At 28.4% G+C, this 13,051-nt stretch overlaps 1 protein-coding gene across 1 annotated transcript; it reads right to left on the bottom strand.

Annotated features, from left to right (window-relative positions):
* Positions 1-3,846: 3,846 nt before the first annotated feature.
* LOC114176055 (GDSL esterase/lipase At1g29670-like) lies at positions 3,847-5,971 on the bottom strand. The gene is made up of 5 exons (XM_028060961.2): positions 5,595-5,971; positions 5,074-5,198; positions 4,667-4,912; positions 4,327-4,579; positions 3,847-4,258 (listed from the first exon to the last, which is right to left on the bottom strand). Exons 1-5 carry the CDS (start codon positions 5,845-5,847, stop codon positions 4,035-4,037), a joined length of 1,101 nt encoding a protein of 366 aa, XP_027916762.2. The 5' UTR covers positions 5,848-5,971; the 3' UTR covers positions 3,847-4,034.
* Between the last annotated feature and the right edge of the window lie 7,080 nt (positions 5,972-13,051).

Raw genomic sequence — 13,051 nt, 5'->3', positions numbered from 1 at the left:
TGTACTCACATGTCTTAAATTGTAATTCAATGAAAATAATTTTCAAATGTTTTGGAATGATTATAGGAGGTAACCCAACAAAATAATCTATTTTACAACAAGTGATTACAAAAATTAAAAGCAAATTCTTCAAAAGGAAAAGTAGATATTTATCTTTTGCAAGACCAACATGCTTAATAAAATTATTAATCACAGCGTTGTTCCTTTTGTTATTTCTCATTTTATAAAGCCTCAATAGGTCTTTGTCATATTATCAAGAACCTCCAAAGAAAGTTATTTCTCATTTTCTTTAAAAGATTCTTAAAATCACAAATATATTAAAAAATTACGAATTTACAATCAATTTAAAGGATTAAGGCCTTTAAAAAAAATCATAATAATGTTGTATTTTAGATTTTAGAATTAAATGAATCTTTACCTATTATTCTATTCTACAAAATTCTGTGGATCCAATACATTTTATACTAATTAGTAATTTTGAAAAATGAAAAAAAGTGCATGCTCAGTATAACTATATCTCAAGCAGAACTTGTGAACAAAACATATATGTAATTTTCAAAATAATTATTAAAGTCTGAGAAATATATATAACAAGTAAATAATAAAATTCGGATTAAAAATATAATATCAACACATAACTAATTACTTCTTTGTTTATCAACCCCATAATATTTAGTACACATATATCTTAAGTTATAGTAGCTCTTTGACTTCTTGGTGTGAAACTCCTTGTTTCTTTTGTTGTAAAGGGTAAACAATTAATTATCATATAATTAATAATAATAATAATAATAATAATAATAATAATAATAATAATAATATATCACACTACCATACGTAAACAAGAAACTGAAAAATATTATTAAAAATTGAGTTGTAAAATGAACAAATAAATAAAAAAAATATAAACTCGTATATAGAGATATATTAAAATATAAATTTGTGGATTAACTCGAGCTACCACGAGTTCTAACAAGAACATAATTAAGGAAAAGAAAAATATCTTGCAACAAATATAGGTTTAAGACCTAACCCCATCAAACTACGTACATTGGTAATTTAAAACTTAGTACTACACAACCAAATCACATTTTTAAAAACATTCTCACCCAACTCTTCTACTTACTCAGACAAGAATAACAAATTCATACTCCTTAGTTGATTTAGGCAAATGAAGTATAAAACTCCCATACATGAAGAAAATGAGAAAACAAAAAAGATATATAAAACAATTGTACGGAACCTAACTCAAATTTCGTATGGGTATACATTGATTTATCATATGTTGTCTCTTTAAAAATAGGATCTAATCTTTAAAATTATAGACAACCAAGCCAAACTTTTAAAAACACCTCCACCCAACTCTTCCACTTGCTCACATATATATCAATAACAAATTCATACTCCTCAGTTGATTTAAACAAACAAAATATAAAACTCTCACATGAAGAAAATGGGTCTTTTTTTATTTATCATTTGTTGTCTCTTCAAAAAATTGGATCCAATCATATTGATAGACAATTAGTAAAAAATCTTAGAGAAATTATAAAGAATATGTAATTAAATAAAAACAAAGTTTATAATAAATAAATAGTAGGTTCGTTTAAACTTATTTGTAATTTTTTCACAAATATAATTTTCATTCTCGATTTATTTTACATTCTATACTCTGACTTTAATAAATTGATCTTACATGTTTTATCGCTAACACTTCGTCTGTTATTCATTTTGCAACTTACAAGAGTAATATTTTCAAATTATAAATGTTAATTAAAATTATAGAATATATATATATATATATATATATATATATATATATATATATACTAAAATAGTGACTATTATAAATAAAAAATTATAATTAATTGGTAAATTGATCACTTATTAATTAGAAACTAATTTAAACACCAATTCCTTTAGTAAGAAAAACATTGATAGTTAATATTTAGTGACCAATTTTCTTTGGTAGTTAAAACTTTGGTAACCAATTTTAAAAACCAATTTAGTGATTAATTATAATTTTTTATTTATAATAGTGATTATTAGTAACCAATAATTTTTTATTTTATAAATTGATATCTAAATTGGTCATTATAATGATTAATAAATTTTGATCACTAAGCTGAGTTGTTAACAAAATATTTTCTTGTAGTATATAAAAACTAAATTTATAACTTTTTTTATAATTACTCATATCTACTCTTTATTACTTTAGTAGATAACGAGAAAAGTTATGACTTTTGTATGGAATAAATTTTCATTTAAGAGTTGTCATTACACACACAAGTGACTAAAGATCGATAGCTAAGGGTATGTTCATTTGGATAGATTGTGATGAGCGAATTCATAAGGTTATTAACTGTTTATTTTCAACAAATTTTGAGCGAATAAATAAGAGAATTTGTGAGATGGATATCTCACCAAAATGAAATGAAATGATTTCTAGGATTAAATTGAATTTTTACCTTAATATCCCTGATCCTAAATTCAGGTAGCATAACATCCTAACTTATATTTGCTTCCAAACAATTTATTGGTTACACGCACACACACACACACTAGGATTAAATTGAATTTTTACCTTAATATCCCTGATCCTAAATTCAGGTAGCATAACATCCTAACTTATATTTGCTTCCAAACAATTTATTGGTTACAGACACAGACACAGACACAGACACACACACACACAGACACACACACAGACACAGACACAGACACAGACACAGACACAGACACAGACACACAGACACAGACACAGACACAGACACAGACACAGACACACAGACACACACACAGACACACACACAGACACAGACACACAGACACACACACAGACACACACACAGACACACACACACACACACACAGACACACAGACACACACACACACACACACACACACAGACACAGACACACACAGACACACAGACACACAGACACACAGACACACAGACACACACACACACACACACACAAACACACACACACACACACACACACACACAGACACACACACAGACACACAGACACACACACACACACACACACAGATATATAAATAGTAATCTTATATTTTAATCTATTAAAGTATTTTTTTATTTATCATATTACACACACACAGATATATAAATAGTAATCTTATATTTTAATCTATTAAAGTATTTTTTTATTTATCATATCATTCACAAATTTTCGTAAATTTTACTTACAAATTTACTCACTTTACCTTCAAATTCCTTAAAAGAAACAACTAAAATTCATTCACTCAAATTCATCTAAATCCACTCAAATACATCTATTCACTGTCCGTCAAATTCATCTTCTCAAACGAACACAACCTAAGTTCAGATTTAATGACTAAAATATGATATAAGTCAAGTAATTAATTTAAATAAATTTTTTTATTAGATAATTTTATATATGTTTCAATATTGTATGAAAAAACTATAAAATAATTCATCCAAAGTTTAAAATATTGAGAAGTATTTATTTAAAGTGACAATATATATATATATATATATATATATATATATATATATATTTGTTAAAATAATTACTAATATTTATATTTATTTATTACATATATTTCAGCATTTTGATGTAACTATGATTTTTTTTAATGTTATTTGACAACACCCTTTATCTATTTATCTATTTAAAGCAATAAGGAGTAAAAAGAAACGTGATAATAAAAAAATTGTAACTTTAATAAATTTTATAATATCTAATGTGTAATGAAAAAGGAAAATGAGTACCCTGTTTTCTACAATTATAAATTAACAAACTATATCGAAAATCATAGAAAAGTATTACACAAAATAAAATAAAAATAACAAAACACAATTGATAAAGAAAAATATAAATGCCATGCATTATACTACTTAACTTCTTGGTGTCCAATGGGAATGGTGACCAAGCTGTAACTTTATTATAAACACATTAGAGAGAAATGAAAATAACTTAAATATGGCAGTGTGTATACTAAAGATAGAATTAAAAATGAAAGAAAGCCTAAATTTGATCGAACTCTTCTAAGTTTCCAACTTCTCCTTCACCAGGTGACTGATATCCATTGGGTACGCAGCTTTGCCACTAACATCGTTATAAGCAATTGCTGCATTGGCTTTGTTGGCGAATTCACTTGTATGATATGCATCAAAAAATGGCCTTATACTTCTTTCCTTGCATGGCTCCTCATTAGCCACACACAGTCCATTCGACCCAACTTTGCAGCATTCAACACCTTCTACAGCACCTGCATTACCAACAAATTTTCAATAAACATTTCATTTTTTTTTTCTCAAATTTTCAAATTGTTATTACCTTGGATGTCTTTAGTCTTTTCGGTTAATATCGCAGCAGCAGTGTCAATATAAATAAATTTAGAATCAGGGAATTCTTTGTTGAAAAGATCAACTGATGATTTAAGCTCCTCATTGAAAGGGACCACTGCTTCGTTTTCCTCTTTAACACACAGTGATCCAGGTTTTCCACGTGCAGAAACTTCTCCTGGAAGGCACCCTATGGGGAGTACTGCCATCAAAACAATCTTCCTTGCTCCAAGTGAATGCAACTCCTGCATGCATGCACATTCAAACCAACAAACATCATCGTATTATGAATCTTGTACTAGATTTGTAGAATTTGAGGTAAATATTTATACCTTTAAATTCCTTGAATATTCTTTCATAAGGGCCTTGGCAAACTCGGCAGTTGAAAAGCTTTTACTTGAATTGTAATGCTCTGGCACGAAGTAGTTGTTTAAGTAATCATTGCTGCCTATACTAACATAATATAAGCACTTGTGTAGGTGTTCTTTCGCTTTCTCAGGACTCTTAAGTTTCATGCCGATCTTCGAAACTATGGCATTGTGGTTGTCCATCTGTTTTTTCAACGAAAAATGCTCACCCTGCAATACCAAATTCACCAAAACTAGGTTTTCACTCTTGGCAACAACCAAAACTTAAGTGTAACAAAATCATACGTGGCAGTGATTTGATCTAAATACGAAAGTGAAGGTAAAGATGATGCAACGTATAATTAGAGAAAGTGAAAGAGTTTGAGTTATACCCAATGTGAGCCTGTGTCGTTGAGAATCCCTGATGCAGCTGATGCATAATTCACGCCTTTCAGTATGTCTGAACCACTCGTATTTGCAAAGGGGGGAATATATGCGTCGAATCCCAAAAGCTCCGCTGCAGTTACAAAATTTCAGATTGATTAGGTTCCAAAATGAATGACACCAAAACATATTCAACCTAAGATGACATGTCCAGTCTCAGACAAAGGATATGTCTGTGTTTTTCTCTTTTTCATCAACCATGAAATATTATAACAGGTACAAGAAACACCAGAAATACAAATAAAAACGTCAACTATAACAACCATAGGTTTTGAAACAGAAACAAATGACACAAATCCAAGAAGTTGAAAGACCACAGTATCAGTTATAACCATAGGTTTCTTGGAACATATACCAATAATATTTAAGGTTCCAACAGATTTTCAATGGTTAATCACAGGTGATGAAACAAAACTACATAATAATATTTGGGAAAATAGAATATATATTTGGAGAATTGAATTATTACCGAGTATGTCAACAGTAGTACGGCCGTTGGTGAATCTCCCAGTGGGGCCATTTGGGAAATCAATCCCATAAGGTGGGTGATTAGCTTTAGCATCAGTTTTTAGATTGTTGTTGTTTCCACAGTCTGACAGAGAGTCTCCAAAGATGAAAAAACCAGGTACTTGGGGATCACCTGCAACAACGCAATGTTGTTGCATGTACGTTGCGATCAAGAGAAAAACACCCACTAACCATAACTTGGTTTCACAGGCCATATCCAAAGATAATATGAACAAGAGTTTTCAATGTTCAGATCCAAAGTTTTAGTGGAGAAATTGGTTGAAATAGTTTGTCTGAGTAACACATTGAAAGGGCATATAAATACGTTGATTTTGGAGAGTGAATTTGATGCACATACTATTAGAAAATGACTGGAGCCTAAATCAACAAAAGAAGGTATAACTACAAGTTCGGCATGCCGTGAGAGTTAAATGTCTTAACGATCTCAACTATAAATATAAAAAATATATGTAACATAAAAGAAATACTAAGAATGCCTCAACCCTTATAAAAAAATCTACTATATATATAAAAACAATGTAACCACTCTTGTCTCGGTTAATATATTGACCCTGTAGAAGCAATCTTCCTAAAAAATTCACCATCCACTTTATCATTTCTATAAACAGAATAATTTAGAATACATTTTTGTTAACAGTGATTTAAAAGTTGAAGTTTTAGAAGGTTGTGAAAAGATTGTAATAGAAATTTAGGAGGTGGCGAACGAGGAATGTGAATATAGTGTGGACCTCTTGTGTGACTTTAGTCTTCCTTTCAACACTTGGCAATGGAATAGAATTTCTTCGCCAGCATCAATCAAGCCTCTTATCACGATATCATCTCCAACGGTTACTTTATAGCAGAGTCATATCATAAACTGTTTATATAATTCAACATTTTTTTTATAATAAATTTCTTCTATTCAATTTGTTTATTATTTTCACCCAAAAACAAAGATAATTAAATAATTAAGGATGTCTGAGGCCTAATAATTAATTGTTGTGATATATTAGGTAATCCTATTGTTATTGTTAGAATTAATTGACGAATTAATTTTATTAGTGACTCATTTGAGATATTATGATGGTTCAATTGTGATTTAATAAAATCTAAAGACTTATTGATTATTATTATGGGAAGTGATAATAAAATAAAATAAAGATAAAGATAAAATAAAAACCAACTTGATGGATGTTGGTTTATAAAGGGATTGGGGTTGTGTCTCTGGTCATAAGGTTCTTTTCACAGTAATCAATGGAGAACGTGTGAGAAGAGAAAGAAAGACGAAGAGATAGATTGGAAAACGATGATTGAAGAGCACACAAAATTATATATTGAAGAACGCATATTCACAGGATCTCTCGTAGATCAAGATTAGTGCTCTATTATTATATATTATTATTATTATTTATTTATTTCAATCTTTTACGGATATATTTAAACTAATAGTTCGATTTCAAATTTGGTTGAAAAGTTTCCGATTTATATATATATATATATATATATATATATATATATATTTGTTTGAATTTAGTTCTAAATTTTATAAAATTAAGTCAAGTATGTGATTTGAGTGTACTTTACAAATAACTTAACAAATAACGTTATTGTCATGTTACGTATTAATTTGTAGTTATTTTGTAATTTTATTTTTGTGTTTTTCACATATCAAATGTTATGGTGTGACTTGTGACATTGTTATTGTCACGTGTTAATGAGAGGAACAAGTGTCACGGTCTTTTATTCAACTCAGGTTTTGTACATATATATTTGATTCATTTCATTTCCATTTTTTTTTTAAATGGAACATTGTTGTCCTTTTTTAATTGGAACCAAATTTATTATTTATATGAATCTTATATTGATATTTAGATAGAGAGTATTATCAATTTATATCAAAATTAAATTTTTTTATTAAATATTTTTGAAATTATTTTTAAACAAATAATGATATTATTATATTTCATTTAAATTGATCAGTTTTAATCATATAAACAAATATAGATTAATAATATAGTAGTTTTAAATACTTACTCTTTCTGTAAATGAAACTTAAATTTAATTACTAAATATAATAATATTTATACTATAAATAAAAAAGTAATGTCAGACTTAAAATAAAATAAAATATATAATGAATATTTGTCTAACTCAAAAATATTAAAATTTAAAATTAAAATAATTTTAAAAATCAATTTTATTATATAATTAAAAAATAAAAATATAGAATAATTTAATATGTTAAAAAGTTAATTTTAATTAAAATAAGATTCATGCAAATAATAAATTTGATCTCAATTTGGAGAGAGACAATATTTTTCTATTTTGAAAAAAAAAATTGAATTGAATCAAAAAACATATAAAAGAACTAAATTAAGTACAAATTAAGGAAACTAACACGTGACATTTTTCTGTCACGTGACACTGACAGTATTATGTGTCACACCATGAGAGCTTACACATGGACAACAAAAAAAATTATTATTTATACAAAAAAATTATATAAATAATAAATTTGGTCTCAATTTCGAATATGGAGAGAGACAATATTGTTCTATATTTAAAAAAAATGAAATTGAATTAAATAAAAAATATATAGGAACTAAATTAAGTACAAAACAATGATACTAATACATGATATTTTCCTATTACATTTCACACCACGAGACGAGACATGTGAACTATAAAAAATTTTATAAAGTAAAAAATTAAAGAATAAAAAAAATATGAATTGACACATAACACTAAAAGTAAGGTCGTTTGTAAGGTATTAATAGAAAATACCTAATTGAGTCAATTTTTAAAAAATTGAGTCTCAACTAAAACAAAAATAAAAAAGGAATCAACTTGAAATTTTTTAACCAACTTACCAAATGGGAAATTATGTTTTATATAATTATATTTTAGAACGCTCTAACATTTTCAACATTTTCATAGGCTATATTTTATTTCTCTTCCTAAGATGAAAACAAAGAGACAAAATTTTGTGGGAAAATTAGGTTGTACATGTGATTAGTGTATTTAATCAAGAATATCAACCTAATAATACCTAAACAACAACTACATATACCTACGAAAGGTTCTTTTTAAAATAGATATATATACAAGAATTTGTTATGTAACTTGTAATTTCAAAATGCAACGTATTAAAAACTCATAAAAGAAATAAAAGAAAGCATTTGCAACATATTAAAACATTGAGTGACTAACTTATTTTTTCTCAACAAAAAAATTGCGCCCGTACACACACATATAATATATAACAAAATATTTTGATACCCCAATTCAATTATATAATATTTACAACTAGAGACTACTAATTTAGCTCTTAGCACATGTTACCTACACTAAATACAAAAAATTCTCCCATAGAAAAAGATAGGAACTATTTTTTATGTATACAAATGTCCTATTTTAAATTTAATACTAAAGATGTTATGTCTTCCTATAATATTTATCAAGCGACTTTTCAATTTTCATCGTATATGCATATATAATTTAATGGTTTCAATTCTTAACTATCTTATCGAACTTTTTCTTATTAAGGAAAATTGAACTATTTTCAAGTTTTATAAGATTTTAGAATTGTCATATGGAATGAACATTAAAAACTCATTTTCTAATCAATCAGAATTGTTGGAAATCATTAGAACCTTTGATGATTCATAATTAATTTTAACAAAAATTCCTTCATCAAATATAGAAAAGGTAGTTAGCATTATTCCTATCAAGATAAAACCTCCCAGTGGATCATTCCTTCAATGGTATCATTTAATGCTACAAAAATTATCTTCACAACCTTACTTTCACTTTCTATCCATGTAGTTATAAATGTTCTTCCTTTTACCGTAAGATCATCTTTATTACTAGATATATAGACATCAAACTTATCATTGGAATCTTTTGAACTCTTATACATATTTTCACTTCTTCAAGAGAAAGTCTATCTTTTATTACAAGCAATAATGATGTATTATGTGAACAATTTGTGCATCAATATTCTCCTAATCTTGAATAAGATTTTAAACTCATCAAATTGTTCATTAATTACCTTTTCACCACTTAATTTTTAATTTGTACAACTACAAGACCCATATTATATATACACACACGCGTGCACGCACACACTCACTCACACATAAGATTAATCAGGGACTTCATATATGCAAGTGTTTAACACAATATTATTATCATCTCCTCTAAGATTTACTTAAAATACATGAATCTTTAGTCATCCATCTTTAGAAATACGTGAATTTAGTCTTTTTAATTAAATTTTGTTAAGTTTAGTTGAGTTTCAATTGTGTTTCTCAGTTAACATTAAAGTTAAAATGTGTCAAACGAGATAAACAATATAAATGTATTATGAAATGTGTTTGAAATATCAAATAAACTTAATAAATTTTGGTTAAAAGGACTAAATTCATACATTTATAAAGTTGATAAACTAAATGAAACAAAAGTGTTAAAAAACGACTAATTTCAATTTCTACTTAAAGTTAAGGGACAAAAAATATATTTAACCTATAAATAAATAAATGTTATATAAGTATGTCAGATATGATAATTAAAAAAAAAAACACATGTTAAATGTTATCTGAGTCTCATAGTCACTATATATCGCTTTTTTTCACTCTTGAAGTTTCGTGCAAGTTTTAATATCAAAGATGAACTAATTATAGGTGACTGTGATCATGATTGCCTTCATTCACACAGCTTCTTAGTTAACCAAATCATCAAAGGCTACTATTATGCACGTTTATTTCTGGTTTCAACATTGTGTGTGTCATACCTCTACAACTTTCATTTATATATTGTCACTAACACACTTTCAATCATTAGTTAAGATTTATTAAAAACAAATTAAAAACCATGGTTTTAATGAGGAACTACAACACACCTTTCCCCTTTCAAGAGCCACCAAACCAAGAGGGTTTTGGAATAACTAATCAAGAAAGTTAAAAAAATAAAAAATACTCACCGAAAATCGACCCACCAGCCCCAATACCAAGACACCAATTCACATTATTTATTTACACAAGGGTATATAAGAAATTTTAAAATTTGTGAGACTGCAGGTTTAAAAAATGGGGTGTAGAAAGAAAGTTCCTTGAAAATATAATTTTATGTTATCATGCTCAAATCAAACCAGTCCAACCAATCATTTCTTTCTTTCTGGTGCCCATTAAATTTCTTCCTACACCTCATTCATTATATGAATTTCCTGATTTTGTTTTCCCATCTGGAAATATCATTCCCAAATATACTCATCAATGGTATTACGGATTTCATTTTCAGGAAGTATATAAAACGCATCCGGAAACCCGAATCGGGATACCAAAATTTCACAATCCATCCTTATCCGGATCAAAATTTCCGGAAGCCTATGTTTCCGTGGTGAGGTATAAAGTATAGAAAAAAATTTGATGAATACACGAAGAAACAGCCTCCATAATGATCTAATTGAGAAAAAAAAAATCCAAAATTTTGGTCTTACACGAAACTAAAACTATTTCCCAAAATTTCAACGGAGTGCAACCAAATCCAAATGTTAAACCCAAATGTTAAATATGTATGTCAAAAGAAATTAACTTAAATATATTTTCTTGTATACATAATTAACTTAAATGCAATTTTTCCAGGACCTTGTTGGTGTTAACCATTTGAAAATAAAAGGCTCTTCAACTGCCAGAAGAGTTGCTGGAAGAAGTGGGAGCAAAATAGACTTCTCATGCACTGTAAGGGAAAAAGGGTTGTTTAATATCAAATAAAGAGAAACACAAAGCACGAAGATAGGAATGCTCATACATGAAAGTTTTTAAATTAAATTAAAATATATTCTCAATTAAATTTAAAAGTCATTAACCCTTCGACTTATATTAATATCTCACTAATTAGTTATAATATAAAAATCATTATTTTTTATTTAATTTGGAAACAAAAGACATAAATAAATGAAAACCACAATATTAAAAAGAACAATTTATTATTTCATTATAACCTCAAAACCCAACTAAAAAATTACCGTAGAATCAATCCGAGAAGCTTAACACTCTATGGAATGTAAAAATAATATAAAAAGAGAAGAAGAGAGGTTAAGAACATGAAAGAGGAGAGAGATGACGAAATTAGGCCCCTAAAGGGTTCCTAAGCTCCCTTTTCTGTTTTCCTTTTTTCTCCTTATATAAAATTTGGATTGACTGTTTTATTCTTCTGATAATGTAATATTCTCCAAGTATCTTTTAAATAATCATAAATATCAGTTGATAATTACTTAATATAATTAAATAAATAAATGATTTAAAAATATTTTGGCATCGTGCATTGTGGTCATGGTGAGGTAGACACTCTTCTCCAGTGGCTCGCGGTTGTTGCTCGTTAATGCACCTTTTGGTGGTCGTAGCAACTATGATATTGGCTCGTAGAGTCTTGCAGTTTGCTAGCGTGGTGGATGGAGCTTCAATCTGCTTCAGGGAGCCGTTGATGGTGCATCGTGGCTTGGTTGGTTCAAAACTTCAAAGGGTCAAAAATTCATAAATAAAAAAGTTTCAAATATTGTCTTGCTTTTAAGTCAAGGTTTTCTCACCTTGTCAAAGTTTTCACACATTGTTTTTCTTTATAGATCAAGGTTTCCACACCTTATTTGGTCTACTTTTAAGATAAGGTTTTCACATCTTACCAAGGATTCTACACCTTACTTTTTCACCTCTAAGTGAAAGTTTGCACTCCTTGCTTTTTCCTTCAAGTCAAGGTTTCCACACCTTGCTTTCTCCACTTCTAACTCCCACACCTTGCCAAAGTTTCCACCCCTTGCTTCCTCACTTTTAAGATGAGGTTTCCACACCTTGCAAAGTCAGGGTTTCGACATCCTACCAAGATTTGGACACCTTGATTATCATGCTTTCAAGTCGGGGTTTCGACACTCTGCCACAGTTTCGACACCTTGTTTACCGCTTTCAAGTTGAAGTTTTGACACCTCACTAAGGTATCATCACCTTGTCCCCCTTTCTCTTGGACCCTCTCCATTGGAATGATTGCTGATTTGATTTCAAAATTCAAAATTTCAAAAAATTCAAAAATAGTTTCCTTTTGACTCTTTTGGATCAGAACCCTCTTGGTTAGTCATCGAATCATTTTGGATGATGACCCTCTTCACCAGAATGGCAAATCCATATGCTCTATTTTGGATTAGAACCATCTACTTAGTAATGGTCATCAATCCTCTCGGATAGATACCCTCAATAGGAATGGTTTAATCTATATTTCAAAAATTTCCAAAATATCTCAAAAGTTGTCATTGCATTGGGATCCTCTTCAAGTGGATGGTTACTGATTTTCATTCAAAAATTTAAAAAGGAATGTACTAATGGATGGTTATTTGGGATTTAATGATATTATGTTTTATATTGAGCGTTTGAT

Source organism: Vigna unguiculata, chromosome 3, assembly GCF_037176805.1.
Source record: "Vigna unguiculata cultivar grain cowpea cultivar isolate G323 ecotype 2 chromosome 3, ASM3717680v1, whole genome shotgun sequence".
Taxonomy (NCBI): domain Eukaryota; kingdom Viridiplantae; phylum Streptophyta; class Magnoliopsida; order Fabales; family Fabaceae; genus Vigna; species Vigna unguiculata.
Note: the sequence above shows the minus strand (reverse complement) of the source record. Positions and strands in the feature narration are given on the sequence as shown.